We start from the raw sequence: 18,345 nt of genomic DNA on the forward strand, positions 1-18,345 counted from the left end.
CCGTTACCACGTCATAACATGTCATAGATAGAAGAAGGTATACAAAAATGGTGCTTGAATGAAATGACACATCGATATTTTAGCTCTGCGGTTATCAAGTCGATAGCTTTTTTAATTAAAACAAAAAACATCAGACTTGGTTACCAGGTGCAAATAATGAAGAAATGATGACTGGACGTGATTCACTATTGAGACTTCTGTGTCCACGTACACACAAAATCATCTCAACATAAAATGTCTTGTTTTTACCAATAATTACTTAAATTATAACACTGATTGGACATCTGATTGTATTTCTGATGTAAGTACAGGGTCCCCCTCTAGTGGCTGTGACTGGTAGCAGGACTTCTCAACAGTGCACATATTGTAATGTCTACTTGAAGTGGAGCAGAGACCTTGATGTCAGTGGGACGTGACATTAGCCATCTTTATGTGTCTCTTCTGCTATCTAGCCCTCTCAGCTGTCTGGCCCAGATGACGAAGATCATCTATTAAAGAAGCTACATGCTGTTCTGTTAGCGGGCTGGAAGGGTCAGTGGGAAATGTGTTAATCCACATTTTTTACCTACATCCTGGGTTATGATCCTTATCAATAACTGCACACAAATATCAAAACAGACTTGGTGGTATTCTTTATTTCAATCTTCCATGGTGTGACATATCAAAGAGTTCCTTTAACATATACATTTTGGTGTTGAGTGATATGTTGTGATAACAATTGTAAATATGTTTTAAATGCATTCTCAAGACAAAACACATATTAAGCTAGCTGTGCACTAATTTCCCTTCATTTCCCAACATTCAGATAGTTTGTAATGGTAATACAAATACATACGTAAACAATCAGTAGTCAAACTTTTAATTGATCTCATCTACTCTAATTATATGATGAGAAAACCAGCTTCTGATAACAAGGCACCAGGTGTGAAAAATCACTTTGCAATGAGTCAAATCTAGATGTGGATTTTGAGGTAAAATCATTTAAAATGTTTGTTTAAGTTTATGAACTGAATGAGTAATACTGAAACTAAGAGAGTGCTACAAAAACACACATTTTTCCTCTTACCTGCAGTGGTATTTCTCAATCTAGATTGTTTTGGTGTGAGTTGCCTAGTTTTGGAGATACAAGCCGTTGAGATGTCTGCCTTATCCCCATTATAATGCCACTACATGGCACTCAGCTTGTGGTGCTCAAAGCAAATAACTGAAGATAATCCCCAGACTTTGCTTTGAGCACCACAAGACGAGGGCCATGTAGTTCCATTACATTGGAGAGAAGGCAGACATCTCTGTGAGCGATACCTCCAAAACTAGGCAGCTCACACCAAAACAATCTAGATTGACAAATAGCACTACATGTAAGAGGAAAATATGTACTTTTGATATTGTGGGTGAACTATCCCTTTAACTTTACAGACTATTGTCTAGTTTAAATTTCTTAAGGCAACACAATGTGATATCAACATGCAATGGAAAATATGTTGTAGTTAGCACACTATAATCACTAGTACTTGTACTGTATATTAGTTAGTTTAAGTAAGGAGTTTAGGTAAATATAACAAAAACTCTAAAACAACGCGAACATAAAGAGTGACTTAAAGATCTTAATAAGCAATGGGCTGGTGCATGAATATGTTTTAGTGCACAAAAATGACAAACAGCAAGTGCAATGTTAATAAGTCCCTTATTTCCGGTTTTAAAGCCCAGTAATTATCCTTAAAGACTTAAAGAAACAGAGTGATGACCCTCACTGAACCTCATTAATACCATGTTTCCGCTTCTGTCCTCTGTATCTGAGTGGACTGGTAATGGTGATAATTAATTTCCTACTTATTTGCCTTAGCATTAAAGGAGAACTGTGCAGTAGGGCGTTTCCCACTGATCCTTCTAAAGCTGCATATCTTGTATATTTCTCAGATTAACTTGTATTTAGTTAGTTAACGCACTCTTCAAGCTGACTTTCCAGGGGGATTTAGGCTTTAAGCGACCAAAGCGTTTATTCTGTTGTTGGCTCTGTGAATGGTACCACCTTCCTCCCGGCCACAAACACCTCTGCTATGTTACGGTCATCACCTGTCAAACAGGAAGCAGCGGAGACAAACATAAAGTAAATCAGTAAGTCAGTGGCACATTAGAGTCTGAAAAGTTTGGACAAATTTAACTGAAATTGACACTCACCCAAATTCAAGAACTTTTCCAAAATAATCTGAAATTGAAGTGATAATAAATTAGTTTTACACTAGATTACAATTGTCTGCTTTATTAATTTGTGTGTAAATATGTGTGAATAAAAGAAGCCCCCACTACCAACCTTTGGTTCCTCACACTGGATCAGGTCGATAGGTCCACCAGGAGCGTCTACATTCACCCTCAGGGCGTCAAAGTCTTTGCCCACTTCAAAGTTCCCTGTCTGGTCATCCAGGGACAAGGCTACGGACAAAACGCATCATAAAAGAAACTCTTGTATTCTCTACCCTGCTGTAAAATTGCAATCAGTTATCATCAAAAATATCTCAGTTCCATAGATATGTGTGTTGAATCAGACATTTCTACTGCAGAGTGACTTAGAGGAGGCTAAGGCACTTCAGTATGACTGTTGGTGGAGAATATGACAAACAAAGAGACAAAGCACTTCATGTTTTAACCGTAACTTCGACACAATGCCACCTCAGTCTCTGACTGTTTTACCTTGGCTGCCTCCCAGTGTGGCCAGTCTGAACACCTCCTCAAAGGTGAGCGTGTCATGTTCTGGGTTCTGGATTGTCAAGACTTTGGATGTGTCCAGAGTTCTTCTCACAGCGTCCAGCATAGAGGCCGAGTAGCCCCCCGCCACGTCTGACGCCACAAACACAGACCGGATGAGTCAAATTAATACAAGCATGCACACATTCACAAACCTGCATTGTGGATATGAAAAAGCATCACATGTTCTGCTTTGAGACTTGAAATTAAAACACCCACTACATCAGATGTTTTTTTTTACTTTCAGTTGGACATTTAAACCAGCAAAATCTGTGATCTGCTGGTGGTCAGCTCACATGAATGCCACATCTCTCTGCCAACTGCACTCATTAAAAACGCTACAATGCCATAAAACCAGATATGTAACAATGTCTTGGCACTTATCTCACTACCTTCCTCCAGTTCCTATGCATGCTTGAATGTATGGGCAAGGAGTTTCCGAAACAAAGTTAAATCATCAAACATCATTTTACTGCTTCTTGAGAGTGTAACGGACTGTGTCAAATGTGGCCTGGCTTTACTTAGAGATGAAAATGCAAACACAGTTGCTCTGCTCCCACCTGTTCCCAGCCCCAACTTCACTTTGTGTTTCAGGACGTTGCGGACATTCAAAATTCCACTGCACAACCTGAGAAGATATATAGATATATAGATAGAGAGAGCTAGATAGTAAAGTTTCATCTGTTGCATATCCTTACATTCAGGCAATATGTTATACAATATTGCTAAAGTGCTGTTTTATTGTAAAATCTGTGTCATGCAAATATTCATGAGTTTTCATGGCATTTGGTCAGTGACTTACGAAATGTTGGAATTGGGACAGTGAGACAAAGAGGCTCCTGTCTCTCTGAACAGAACCAACTCTTCGTCACTGAGGTGGCAGCCATGAGCCATCACTGTCTATGAATCATCATCGTCATCATCAGCATTTTCATCAGCATTTGTATTTTTCTACAAGAGGTGTGCCTGTGTGTGTGCCAGCAGAGATGTGACTGTGTTCTCACCTTGTCAGTGAGCAGGTTATGTTTGAGATAGACGTCTGTGTACGACTCTGATTCAGGAAACAGCTCCTGCACAAGCTTAATTTCCTCTACGTTTTCACTGATATGACTCTGGAAATAAACACACATATGTCAGACATTAAACCACTGTGTTATCTTTTCTCTAAGCTGCAGCATTCAGATAGAGCCTGAGGTGTGGCGGCACAATCACAGGATAACTAACGCCAAACGTTATTCTGAACATTAGTTTTTTCATTCTTCCCTGTCAGCATTTTGCCTTTAAAAAATTGCGTGTGTGTGTGTGTATTTATATCATTTGACAAAAACTCCACAGGTCCAACACTAAAGGGTCTCTATGCCAACAGTCCCCTGCGAACGTAGCCTGGTTTGGTTGCCACAGTGAGCTCACCTGAATGTGCAGGTTGTTATTCTTAGCGATTGCTCCCAGCTGTCCTAGCAAGGCTCCTGTGCAGGATGGGGCGAAGCGGGGAGTCACCACTGGTCTCACCAGAGGGTACTACCCACAAAACACCAGAGGAGACAGAATGACAGATGATTTAAAAAGCTTTTTTTTTTTTTAAATGCAGGCCTACCTTAATTTTTTTCTTAGATCCTATTCTGTTCATTATATTATAGAATCTTACCTTTTTGTTCAAGAGCTCTGCAATGAACCTTGAGGGAACAAAACAATAACTGTAACTCATTTGGCGCAGCCACATTTGCCCAAAACTTTTGAATGTTGCATTTGCATTTATCAACCTATCAAAAATAGGCTATGCTTTGTTGAAAAATGTCTTTTATCAATTGAAACATTAAGTGCTGCAAACATAGTTTCCCACATGTAAAATATAAAGACAGAAACTGTAGTAGTATTTGAAATAAATATTTCATAGGTAATATCTATAAGAAATATCAAATAGTTAAAGGGAATTTAAAAGAGAATGTCAAAGAAGTCATCGTCCTCACTCAGAGAGACATGTCTAACCCTAATCTGTTACATACATCATGGCAATGTACATCCGTGTACATCTCAGCTATCTGTGGCATTTCTGTTGCCATCTATTACATACTCTATCAGATATACTGTAGTAGCTTTAAATGCTAAAACTGAAAACTGCCTCTTGTCCGACAAACATTGAACAAATTTAGTGTGACTAAAGTTGTTACCCCGGGGAATTTTTCCTGACTGAAAAATGCATGTTCTCACCCAAGTAAAAATCCCCAGCACTACACTGTTGAATGAGCCATTATCAATATTACATAGTATTTTGAAATAACAAACAAACTGTAAGCTACATCCTGTTTGGCACAATTTTTTACTTAATCAACTGTACACTGTAAAGCTAGGGCGCACTCATGCCTAGAGGTCTTCCTAATGTATTAAACTGTTAATACCCACCGGCAGGTTTCCTCTTGAGATTCCTGATTGGTCTCTTTGTAATGTTTCACAGAATTGTTCCTGTCCATACACACCTTGCCCACAAAGGCCCGCTGTCCAAAGTCATCTGCAAGTAAAACAAAAGTTCCGAATGTAACTACAGTTCTATGAATCCCTGATGACCGCCAGAGGCAGTGCTTAACACTGGATATCTTCTGTTACATTACATTACGGTCACTTAGAAGACGCTTTTATACAAAGCGACTTACAATTCAGTATCTATCTACACGGGAGCTGCTGGGAGCAATTTTTTGGGGGTTAAGTGTCTTGCTCATGAGACTAGTAGAGCAGGAGCTGGGGATCGAACCACCGACCCTCTGATTGAAAGGCGGCCCTGCTCTCCACTTAGCCACGGTCACCCACGTGTCTTGCACATACTTATATTAACAAAGTCACCTGTGACCTCGGATGACCCCCATCGTCTACAGGTTCCGGTGTCATCCTGAGATCAGTCCTACGGAATCTTCTCGCAACTTCACAGAATCAAGTGACCAAGAACTCTGGCGGTCATCCAGGATTCATTCGTAACTTTTGTTCTATTTCATCCTTACTGACCGCCAGAGGCAGTGCTTAACACTGGATGACTTATATCAACAGAGTCACGAGGAATCACGGTAACTACCTCGTATAGCTCCGGCAGAGGAAATTGGCCAAAGAACCCTCCCCAGTGGGTGAGGGGTGGCAATGTTAACTCTGTAGTGTTTGGTGAATGTGCTCAGTGATGCCCATGAGGCCACAGCACATATATCCTCCAGAGGCACACCTCTCAGGGCTGCCCATGACGTGGAGACACTCCTGGTAGAGTGGCCCTTCACTCCGTATGGTAGAGCGTGGTTGCTCGCCTTGTATGCATAGGCAATGGCCTCCACTATCCAGTGGGCCAGGCGCTGTTTGAAAGAGCACAGCCCTTCTTAGGCCAACCATAACTGACGAAGAGCTGCTCTGACCACTGTATGCAGGCGGTGGCTTCAACATAAGCTCTAAGGGGGCCGCACTGGGCACAGCAGCCTTGACCTCTCCTCTCCTGATGGGGGGGTCAAACTGCGCAAGCTGGATATGCTGGTTGATATGCGAGCGTGTCAGCACCTTTAGGAGAAACGCTGCATTAGGCCACAAAGTGACACCCAAGCCATCTGAGTTCCACCTCAGACATGATTCGCCCGCCCACACGTTTAGCTGAAGTGATGGCAAGGAGAAAAACGTTTTGGCCGATAGCCATCTCGGCTCTGCCTGTGCCAGGGGTTCAAAAGGAGGCAAGTATAGGGTGTCCAGTACCAAGGGTAGGTCCCCTGCAGGGGCCTTCGGGGCGCAATCACAGAGCCCCTTTTTAGGAAGAGGGACACCAGTCTGTGGCTCTCTACTGTGTCATTATTGACTTTAGTATGCTGCCCCGGAATAGCGGCCACGTATACTCCAAAGGTAGAGGGAGACCGGCCCTTATCTAGGAGGGACTGTAGAAACAGCAGGTACGGGGCACTGTACTGGGACCTTGTTCTGAATTGCACACCAGTGAGAAAACAGCTTCCACCCGTTTTCATACTGCAGACGGGTAGATAGCGCCCTGGCATTCAGAATAGTCAGTCTGACTGGTTCTATGCAGCCACTCAGCATCCGGTCGGGCCCTCCCGCGGCCAGACCCATAGTTTAGGGCGGCAGGGATTGGGATGCCAAGTCTGACCTAGTTGCGACAGGAGGTCCCTCCTGTCGGGGAAGAACTCTGAGAAGCGTTGGCAAGATCAGAGGGAATGGTGGAAAGGCATAAAGAAGATCCTCTGGCCACATGTGAGCCAGGGCATCTTGACGCAGAGGACTGATCCTCTCCGTCAGGGAGAACCAGTGGGAGCAGTGGGTCGACATCACGTCTGGATGCAGCCGCCACTCTCCTGGTGGAGGCTTGTGACGGGACAGGAAAACCACAACCTGGTTCCGTTCTCCTGGTGGGTACATTGCCGGAAGGCTGGTTAGGCGAGGGGCAGAAGGGCACGGTGATACCCGTAGTAACTTCTGCAGATCTGGTGCCCCCTCGATGGTCTATGTGAAAACAGCAGAGGTGTTGTCCGACCGGACAAGCACATGCTTTTGTAATGGGAAAAATATATTTTAGTATCATGAAATGTTTTAAAAGATGTACAACTGAAAGGGAAAGTGAGGAACACAAACACTGACAAAACACAGCAGTCCTGCAGAAGTAGTTAATCACTTTTATTGAACACAGTGTCTTGTTTCTCATGGCTGATCAAACACTCCCACTTCTGAAAGAGAAAGTGAAGACAGTGTCTTCTTTGTCTGTATGGCAAGTTTGAGACAGACCGTAAAACCATCACTGACTCCCAGTTAACGCACCTGGCATGTGTTTAGATAAGAACGATAGCCAGGGTACGAAAACATCTACTCCCTGTCTATGTTTATCCCATGGCGTGAACTCATGTGTGCATAAAATGGTTTGGTATCTTGTACGATGTTGAACTTTTCATCACAGACACTGACTGAGGTGGCTGTGATGCATCTTTCCCTTGCAAGTGAAATAAATAGAACAGGACAACTTTGAATCATTTGAAGACTTCATTATTTTCTTTTAATTTGTGAACAAAACTCTTCTCCCGATTCATCATTAGAAGTTTTTCCAAAACACTTTCCCTTCAAATATGGCAGAACGTGTTTGAGCGCTAGCTCTAGATTTACTGGGGTGAGCTGGGGGCTGAAAAACGGCCTTGGGGGGGCTGAAGTGGGACCCCTAGGCTCTAGGGCAAGTGAACCCAACAGCTTCCCAGGTTCCACTGGGACAGTAGGGAGGGTTCTCCTACATGTCTCCGACCGTGGTGGACATCAAACATCCAAGTTCCCTCGACATGAGCGCAAACGCCTGCAGTGAAGCATCACTGAGGCTGGTGGCGGAAGCGTCGCAAGTAGCCTTCTGCAGAGAAGCTGAGAGGGCAAGCATGAGGTGGGAGAGGGAGTTGCCGATATAGTCCACAGCGCTGCTGTGTCTTAAGCCCTGAATAGCAGGTCGTCTGTGACCTGACGTTGGGGTCGAGGGCACCTGGCATTGGGTCTCAGAGTCTCCTCAGGGGAAGCTATGAGGGACACAATAGTCGACTAAATGGCTGGCATAAGGGCGAGGCTAAATTTTGCCACCTCCTGCATGGCCGTCAGGGTTCGGCCATCTGATGTAAGGCGGGAGAGAGCCCTGGTGCCTCTCCAGCATGCATGCAACTCCCTCAGATATTCTTCGGAGGGAGGAACAGAAAAGGTGGTGGGGCGGGAACACGAAGGCACACGCAGACGGAGGTTCTGGCTGCTGTGTATACCACTGCAGGCGTGCCAGCGCCATGCAAATGATCAGGGTAGGTTGGGCTGAATTCAGCTGCCCTGACAAGGAGAGGTTGACCTCACGCATCAGGTGTTCCACTTCGGCCAGCATAGCAGACCTTCAGACGCTTGAGGCCAAGGCAAGAGGGGCAGAGGTCATGGCTGTCTTTAGGCTGAAGAGAAGCCATACAGGTCCTACAGCCGGGAGAGTTAAACATGGCCGCGATTCTGGAGGAACCCTTGTCCCACTAGTTGATGCGGGCTTTTAAGTCAGTCTGAGCGGGAGCGCTTTGCAGAATGTTGAGATAACAGGCATGGGGCAGTCAGAGGGGAGTGATCTCTTCGGACACTCTTCACTTGGACAGTCGCTGCAGACATTGGTGTCCCACAAGTTACCCTGAGCGAGGACACTCTGCTAACTGTGATAGCCGAAATGTTACAAAACCAATGGACACAGTGTCAAGTCGATCTAGTCTAAATGAAGCTCTAGCGGAAGTTCAGACAGGAAGACTATACTCATGCATGCCTAAGCCCATAGCTTATTTACCATACATCTGCCGTCAGTCCTTATGCATGCACACATTATTTCCTTGTTGTTATTGTTTGGGGCTGTCAATCATGATATCAGCTGTCTAAGATCAGCTGGTCTCTAGCCAATAGCACAACGACACAAGGACATCATTAGCCTATCATCTTGCTGCTGTCTGTCTTTAAATATGACCGTCTCTCTACCTTCAGTAGTTCATGCTGCTGTTGCGCAACCCTCCACCTCCCCATCTCCGCCCAATCTTCGCAGATTCATCAGCCTCATCAACTCATCATCCTATCAACCTCATCAGCCACCATCACCACCAGCGTCTGGACTCCACGGGGGGATTTATATTGTTGCCGCTCAGGGCAATCACAACTCAATCACAAATCTCCTCGTCGAGTTCAAGCGCCAAAGAATTTCTGTGCAACTCATTAACGCTTCATTTGTCATAATAAATGTTAACTACTAATCATTCACTTGTCTCTCCTGATTGAACTAGCATCTGACCAAGTTAGCCTGAGCGAGGGCACTCTGCTCACTGTGAAGGGCAGGCCGACAGCGTAACTCTACGCTCTCGTTAGCATGCCACCACTCGATTAGCTAGAGCGAAAGCGCTCAGCCAACCGTGAAAAACGAACAATGGTTATAGAAAACAATCTTCACCGATCTCACCGATTGCTGTCTTCACGATCTATGTGGCCCTTATCAGACTGGTAAATGACTGATGATAGGAGCGTCCACCAGTCTGGGGTTCGATGGTCCGAACGGCGAAACACACCGTTCCCTCCCAAGAGGGACAGCTTGTCGCAGCCTTTGGAGAGCGAGAGATCCGCAGCTCCGAGCGGTGGTCACAAGGCTACAGCGACAAGCTCCAATATGTCTTGATCGTAGACACATCTTTGTTTAAGCTTATGCTACCATGGTAGCTAGCCTGCGTAGCGAGAAGATGAAAAAGGACTGATCTCAGGATGACACCAGAACTTATAGACGACGGGGGTCATCCAAGGTCACAGGTGACTGTTGTTGATATAAAGACTCGACCTGCGCATGCGCGAGACAGAAGATATCCAGTGTTAAGCACTGCCTCTGGCTCACACCATATGTGTGGGCATTATATTTATACATATGCCCATGCGCTTCACATCATGACCATGATAACATGATAAAATATTAACAAAGTTTCTGAGCAATGATTTACAGTTCCCATTGATATACCAGGGGTAATTGAGTATTTCATACAGATTTCTCTTAAGGGGGTAAAAACAACAGTATTATTCCATATTGAATTAGCATTATTTGTCCAATTGTTAAACTTGCACCTGATCAACAATCTTCATAATTTCACCACTCATCTGCCTAGCGGAACATGGTGTTAAGAATAGTAAAAAGGTTTTGCTCCAACAAGTTTAGTGTGACAGATACTGTACATAATCATCAGGTCACTGAGGGACTGTGAGGTAGCTTTGTGCTACTGTGACCAAACATTTCCAGTCAAATCATGCAGAAAAAGTGCATGTATATATATATATATATATCCCATTTCCCTGGGACGTTAAACTTTGGACCTTACGAGATTCTACCTTTGGGAAAATATAGTACATTGGATGTTGTAAGCATATATATTTTTTATTATTTACATAACACTTGCGAAAATCAATAAACTAAGAAATTCAACAAGCAAAAGGAGAAATTCTGAATAAATTTCAAATATGTGTTGGAAATTCTCAAACACGTATATGCTTACACTGAATAAAAACACGTTTCCCATAAAAGGGAACAGCTGCTCTGAACAGGACAAAGGTGAGGGTTCAAGGATCCTGATAACACAGAATGACCGTGGCTGCCAAACCCAATCAATTCAGTACGGTAGAATCATTACACACTTGTGTGAGTGTGTGTGTGTGTCTGTGTGTTCACTATTGCACAACATGACACCATGATGATAAGGACAAGGCGTAAAGGTGAACAAAATAAATGTTTCTAACCCAGTTGAGAAAGAGGGCCATTCTGACTTTAAGGAGTTTAGGAGAACATATCAACTGATTGCTGTTTGCTGTGCTGTCTGTTTAACTATAATAAAAGTTATAAGATAGAATTTAGAGTTAGAATTACTGGGCTTAAGCTGATGTGTTCTTCACCACAGTCACACAAAGCATGTGGCTTCATTATCACATTGTGAGCTGCTACTCTGCTTATAAAAGTGACTACAGCTTGTATACAATATGTGCTTATAACCATCTCTCTCTTTATCCATCCCGTCACTGTGAATATAACCTGGCTGTGTTAACAGACTTACATTACAACTATTTTCCTAATTTGTTTTTTCATCTTTTCAGCAAACCCTCCATTATTTGTCTTTAAGGCAGCGCCAAATGAACTGGCAACCTCCCAACAACCCACAGGTCACCTGCTATGACATAATTACTCTAAACTAAGGTCTTGATATTTATTCTTTATATTATTTACAGTATTCTGGCCTACACTCTTAACATGCAACTGTGTGTGTGTATTTGCGTGTAGGACATCTTACTTGCAATCTGGCCCAACAGGAGAGAGGCATCTGTATGTATGGTAGCAAAGTAACATGCAGTGGTTGTTCCGTTTCTCATGGTCCTTTTCTGTAAGGCACAGGGATCATATTACAGGATTAAGACAGCATTTAAACATTCTGTCTGTTTTCTATACAAACCCTTCTCAAACTGTTGGCTGCGTGACAGTAGAGGAACCTCAAAGAATTTTCAACTCGCAAATACCTGTCATATTTGCTTAGTGCCACAAAGCTCAATCTTGGCTCCTGTGACTGATGCACAGCAACTGTACTCATTTCAATAGCCACCTCTTTCACAATGCCAGAAAACTCACCACTACTTTAGAGTAGACCCTGTGGGCAAACTGCAAGTCCTTGAAGTGTGACTCCACAGGAAAGGTGTAGGTATTGAGCCACTGGAGTAAGGGCATGTCCAGTGCTGTGCCTGCGTAGCTGTACTGGGATGCATGGATGTGGGTGTCCACCAGTCCTGGCATGAAGAACTCACTGAAGTGCAGCAAGTCATGGAAATGGTCAAAACATACAGTATTGTTTTTGTATGAACTGATTTAATATCATGGACAATTTTGATGGATTTAGTAATGTATTTATATATTCTACTTACTGTTGTGCCAGTTGAGTGACTTCAGTCGGACTGAATCCAAATTCCTGAGACAGTCTGTCTAGCTCCGCACCTCTCCCAATGAAAGCGATCTGAGGGCAGAATGAAATCAGTGAAAAGTTGATGTTAACCAAAAATAGTTTGTATGTGAAATAAAGTAAGTTGAGCTGAAAACATCATTCCTGCTTTTTTTTTTTGTCTGCAGGAAATGCTTCGAAGGGCCAGCACAGCAAGTATAGGAGCAAATATTTACCATTTAGATGATTTCCATTACATGTGCTCTGATATTTTGTAAATAGCACCCTTTTTTGTGTACATGCCTTTGATGCTGCTGAATCGCAGTTCTTGCATCTATTGTTCCTTAATAACCAGCGTTTGATTTCCACAATGTACACATATTGTGTTTCCGTGTCTATAACAACAGAGTTCATGCGGATGATTTAAGGTTGTCCTATGAATTTTAATCCCACCTGTTGTGTTTGAAGAGGGTACTTCAGACTGTTATTCAGGTTTTTGTGTTGAGAGCATGTGAGCCAAATTGTTAAAGTTGCTGAGCAACAGCTCACTGTAAAAGACAATTATTATTATTATTAGTTAATATGTAACAGATTTGCGCCTTATCAGTTTGTCATAAAACGGAAAAAGAGAGACGTCTTTTACACCAAACTGTGCCACATGTTGCCTCTTTGCGCAAGGTTTAGGTATAGGCTCGGAGCTATAGATATTTATCAAAATAGTAAAGTTTTTTTTAATACTTCTAAATGAGGTCAAATGCTGTTATATATATTTTAGAGTCTGACAAACCTTTCCGTCTGTATCCACTCCCAGGAGCTCATCTTCTAGGATCTGCAGCGCTGTTTGCTGGGTCGAGTGGATAAATGTCCCCCTGTAGACGTTAGCAATTTTGGTGGTGGGTCTATTAGAGTTTGCCATCCTTTCAATAGCTCAGTCGGAGTCGAGCAGTGAGATACCTGCAGCAGCACAGAGCACCACGACGCACCAGCAAGCACCACTCAACCTGACTGCAAAGACATCCCGCAACCAATGAGAACAAAGGGTGTGCGTCTATGTGCTTCGGGTCTTATATACGGTCTAAAGTCGGAGTTTGTCTAATCGCCACGTTAAACTATTACGTTACACTAGTCACAGAGTCACAGAGACGGAGGGATCAGCCAAAGACGTTTCCGGCAACGTTTGTTATACAGCCGATATCACACACTGCGGGTCATACATCAGGTACATCGCGTTTACCGCAAGCGTTTGAACTTTGCCGGGGTTGATAATTCATCACAATGACCAAACAGCATAAGGTGATCAGGTGATGCTCCTGTAGTACAACACCCAGAGACCTAGTTTGCCAGATGCAGTAACTGCGCAATTCTCCTGCGCCAATGTATGCAGGGTAGACCCCCAACCCCTTAAGAACAATGTATAATTTCTGTTAAAATATAATTCCAATAATACAATATAAAATGTACTTAAGCAGCATGCTCAAGTAAACACATGTATAGGGTAATTAAATTATAAAGGACTACAACTTTGTTATTAACTAAATGTAAAATCTTGTAAAGGGGAAGCCTAACATACAATCTGTACAAACTTGGAATATAAACACAAGATTTATTTTATTTTCAAATGTTGATGTTACTCTTACTTTAAGTGCAAATGAAAAGTTTACGTTAACACACACATAACCACGGATGCTCAAAAATGTAGCTTTAGCATGAAGCCATTGAAGGATGTCTTCCCTCAAAATTCCTTCTCTTACTCCACATACTGAAACAAAGTAGATCTATTTGTTATTTTTTGTTCAACTAATGGATCACCCTCCATATAAATCATGATATTAACAATATATTTCATCAAATTACCTCAAAACCACATCTCTTGATTTCCTCCAACTAGTAACATGATTTTGACACTATTCAAAGATTCAAAGATTTTTTTTAAATCTCAAATAATGCGTGCAGTTAATGAACGATAAAAAGATAGAGGAAGGAGGACATTCTGTACAATCTGTCATTCACGAAACATCAGCAGGTTTATGTCGAAATATGCACGAGGTTACACGGACAGTTAATTGCACGTTATACAAAACTGAAATAACTGAAATAATGCAAACTCTGCCATAATTGTGTGCATGTCAGTCGGCACATGTTCTTGGGTGGTTACTTGTTCCTCTTTCTCAGTGCTCCTACCAATGTTTGGCATAGGTTATCATATATAGATAATATCTGATATATTGGTACAACCAGTGAGAATATTTTGTTAATGTCAGGGTTTTATTTTTTAAGTGGGTAATAATGAAGCAGAAACATCTTAAGGTAACATTGGGGAAGAACGTATGCATAGTTATAGGCCAGTTTACAGTACAATGGGGTGATTAAAAAGTAATATAGTAGATATACCTTCACAACCACAACTTCTCCTTCACCATTCTAATCGTTTCTTTTTTTAAAGCCAACAAAACTATTTTTTTAATACACAAAGAGTAGCTTTTAGTATCCCAAACCTCTCAGTTGGATGATGTCTCAAGTACCAATGAGGAAGTACTGCCACATTATTTTGAATTTATAACCCCTCACATGATGAATGACCACACACTAACTTTAGAGTAACATGTAACTATACGGGTTATTCAGTTACAGGAAGTGTAGAGGGGAGCTGAATATAATTAAGAAAAGTTAGAACTTGAGCATGACAACTTTATGCCATAAGTGTATCACTGCACTGCACTTAGCACCCTACAGAAGTCTCTCAGCTGTACAGTAGTGAACCAACATGTAAGTTACAAGTTAGATATGTTTTTTTTTTAATGAAATTAGAAAATTGAGTCTAAAGTTGTAAAGTGCAACAGTTTTTGTGGAATGTTGAAAAGCCTTAGTTGTGAAGTGAATCGTTTCAGCCAGCTGGACCTAATAAACATGTGACTGAGTGTAAATATAAACTTTTACTGTGTGTGACAGGGTCAATATTTCAGAGTCATTTCCTGATGTTCAGGCAAAACCTCTACTTCTGCTTTCAGTACTGCTGATACTTCAAGGCCTCTATTAGTCTAATTCATGTCAGGAGAATTGGTAGCTTAGATACATGAATGTAAAATGAATGTAGACAGTGAACAGGTTTTTATTACAGTACAGTAAAATGTATACATCCAGGTGGCATTGTACATGAACGTACAGTATATAATACAGCTACTCTGTCTACTCAACCTCCCCAGTGTTACATTAGCTCGTACTCCAGGTGCTCCATCAAACCACATTTGTGGATTTGCAGTAGTTCAATTAGAATATAGTCCAGTCTTAAACATCATATTGTACTTTGATTAGAAATCTTGTTTTGTATAATTGTAAAAAAAAGAAGGAAAAAAACAACATGGTATAACAAGAACCCTCTCACTCTTTAAAGCTGACTCTGGATACATCTGGGAGCACATCAGACCTGTTCGGTCGTTTCTTTGGTTCTGAGTCACTATCGAAATCCTCTTCCTTATCATCGTCATCTCTTAGGTCACTTAAGTTGTCATCATCATCATCATCATCATCATCATCATCACTGTCCAAATCATCCAAGTCCTTCTTCCCCCTTCCTTTCTTTTTCTGTTTATCATCCTCTTCTTCCTCTTTCTTGTCTTCTTGTGAGTTTACTCTACACAGTGAGATAAAAACAAAATCAGTCAATCTTGAACTTAATTAATTTAATTTAAATAATTTCCTGTCAAGTCTATAGCCGAATGAGGTAACAAAATGGTGATTGGCCCTATGATGAAAGAATTGCAATATTTATATATTTGCAGTATTATGAAATGGGTGTCTGTGGGCAAACGGTTCTGTAAACCTGAAGTTGATGTGTCAACCAAAAGACTCCAGACTGCTTCACTATGCCATTGTTTTCACACACATAGAAATCAAAAACTTAACAGGAGACATATTACGCTCATTTCCATGTTCACACTTGTATTTTGGGTTTATACTAGAACATGTTGACATGCTTTACTGTTCAAAAAGCTCTTTATTTTTCTCATACCGTCTCTCTGAATATACCCGTCTTCACCCTCAATTTAGCAAATTTCACTTGGGTCCATGTTTACGTCCCATCAGCTGATTTCTAACTAGAAATGAACTAAGACAAATTTAGGATGAAAACGGCCTCTATATTGTGTAGTTGTGACATAACTCCCGTACTGAAATCCTAACGTTTAACATGCACAGTTTCTGAACACTGGCTGTGTGTATTTCGCTATGGATTGAGTGCTTTGATACCTTCACAGTAATTATACAGCACTTAGAGCCACTTTGTGATAAAAAAAAGACATTGAAATGTAACTTTTTAGAATATGGGACTTTTAAGGATTACCACTTTAACTTGTAATTCCTACAAGAGGAAAGAAAAAAAAAATGTCGTTGTTTTGAATGTCATAATGTAACCAAAGATAAAATGATACAATAGAACAAATTGATGCCAAAATATGGAATTTGTGACAAGGGCATTAAATGGAGATGTAAAGACTGACGCTAAAATGCTTTCAATGACATGTCAAGTATTTTCTAAGAGTCGGTTGTGATGTATCCCGTTGTCCACAAGATGGCAGACTTGCAGTAGAATTTACTGAGTGAGCTAGACTACGATTAAAAATACTAAGATTAACTTCTTAAAACCTCCAGATAAACACCAAATGTACCACATTTCTTAAAGTCTTCATATACAGTGTGAGGACTGGCTAATGGCGATGTGGGCAGAAAAAAACAACATTGGCTACAGTAAAAAAAAAAAAAGAGATAGATTTTTATAAAATAGTAAGCAGAGAAGTTGTTAAGGTCAGAACACAAAATGACTTCACAGTCACCAATCGTCTGTATGCATGAATCTACACACACACACACACACACACACACACACACACACACACACACACACACACACACACACACACACACAGGACCACTCACGGAATAACGATTTCCTCTTTCTTCCCACACTTGCAGCAGATGTCTAGCTGAAGGGAACAGGGCTTACAAACGATGTGATACGCATCCTTCACCGTCTTTTGCGAACACTTGACACTGAAAGAAGAATACATGCATGCACACATGTCATCAATGTTCACATTTGAACCAACTACAACTGTTTTTATAACATGAATAACAAGTACAAACACAACACTTTACTGCACATATACAACAGTGTGACACACCTGCAAAGATTGTGCAAGTCTGACTGTGGTTTTCCATGCTAGTACAATATTTTGTTACAATATGCATTTAACTTGCCACCTGGTTTGCTACAGGCATGTATGTGGCATTCAAATCCATACAAACAATCTTATTTATACTTCTGTGTGATAAAAAAAAATTGTGTCATAATGGGGGAAGAGAAGCAAACCTTAGCTGTTGTGACAATATAATGATCAAGTGTTTAGTTGATAAATGAAAGCACTGATTCACTGACTGTTAGGTATAATCCATGCTGTTTCTCTTTCTTTGTCATTTTCTTCCCAATGTCTTCAGCAACAATTACTGGCTTGTTTACTGTAACAGATGAGATCAGATGTGTGCAGTCACGAGCAGTTGTAGCTGTGCAGATACTTGTTATAAAATTAAAGTGTACTCACCATTTTTTAGCCTGTGTCAGAGTCTTGTATTTGTTGTACCTCACTTTCCACTCAAGCACACCTTTACAATGTAGACAGAGCCCATCGTGGCTCTTTGATTTTGCCTTCTGCAATTGTGATCACACACGCAGAGACACGTTGGGAATGTTAGAATAATAATAATGTTACAACATGGCTACTTTCATACACGTTTTCTAAATAATGCTACAATAGCATCAGGACAGACAACAGTTAACTAAAGCCTCTACACATGAGCGCACTGTTACTATCTATGCTGGCTAGCTACACACATACACGACTTCAATGTTGACGCACCTTCACTTGAACAGTCGCTCCGTACAAGTCGTTTTTGAAGGCAAAGCTGTTTTGATGTTTCTGGCCTCGCGACCGAGACACATTCCCTTTCTGAGAACTCATGTTATTTTCCGATTTTAGTTACACATGTTATGTGGGAAAAAAAAAAAAAAATCCGGAACCATGCAGGAGAAAGAGAGCACTGACCCGGAAGAAGTACGAGCACGTCACAAAACGTCATTGATGTCGAAACACGAAGGTTCTACTTT

At 41.5% G+C, this 18,345-nt stretch overlaps 2 protein-coding genes across 2 annotated transcripts; both read right to left on the reverse strand.

The window, feature by feature from the left end:
* Window positions 1-615: 615 nt before the first annotated feature.
* Window positions 616-13,351, reverse strand: gda (guanine deaminase). Its single transcript, XM_068703951.1, has 14 exons — window positions 12,976-13,351; window positions 12,175-12,263; window positions 11,885-12,056; window positions 11,553-11,640; window positions 5,143-5,248; window positions 4,388-4,415; window positions 4,153-4,260; window positions 3,747-3,854; window positions 3,545-3,642; window positions 3,303-3,370; window positions 2,689-2,835; window positions 2,312-2,430; window positions 2,179-2,206; window positions 616-2,073 (listed from the first exon to the last, which is right to left on the reverse strand). Exons 1-14 carry the CDS (start codon window positions 13,102-13,104, stop codon window positions 1,997-1,999), a joined length of 1,365 nt encoding a protein of 454 aa, XP_068560052.1. The 5' UTR covers window positions 13,105-13,351; the 3' UTR covers window positions 616-1,996.
* A 1,928-nt stretch (window positions 13,352-15,279) lies between these two features.
* cunh9orf85 (chromosome unknown C9orf85 homolog) lies at window positions 15,280-18,285 on the reverse strand. The gene is made up of 4 exons (XM_068703506.1): window positions 18,098-18,285; window positions 17,783-17,889; window positions 17,121-17,234; window positions 15,280-15,819 (listed from the first exon to the last, which is right to left on the reverse strand). Exons 1-4 carry the CDS (start codon window positions 18,197-18,199, stop codon window positions 15,567-15,569), a joined length of 576 nt encoding a protein of 191 aa, XP_068559607.1. The 5' UTR covers window positions 18,200-18,285; the 3' UTR covers window positions 15,280-15,566.
* Window positions 18,286-18,345: the final 60 nt, after the last annotated feature.

Source organism: Cebidichthys violaceus, unplaced genomic scaffold (genome assembly GCF_023349555.1).
Source record: "Cebidichthys violaceus isolate CVI_PGR_0920_01 unplaced genomic scaffold, fCebVio1.0.p SCAF_9, whole genome shotgun sequence".
Classification (NCBI taxonomy): Eukaryota; Metazoa; Chordata; class Actinopteri; order Perciformes; family Stichaeidae; genus Cebidichthys; species Cebidichthys violaceus.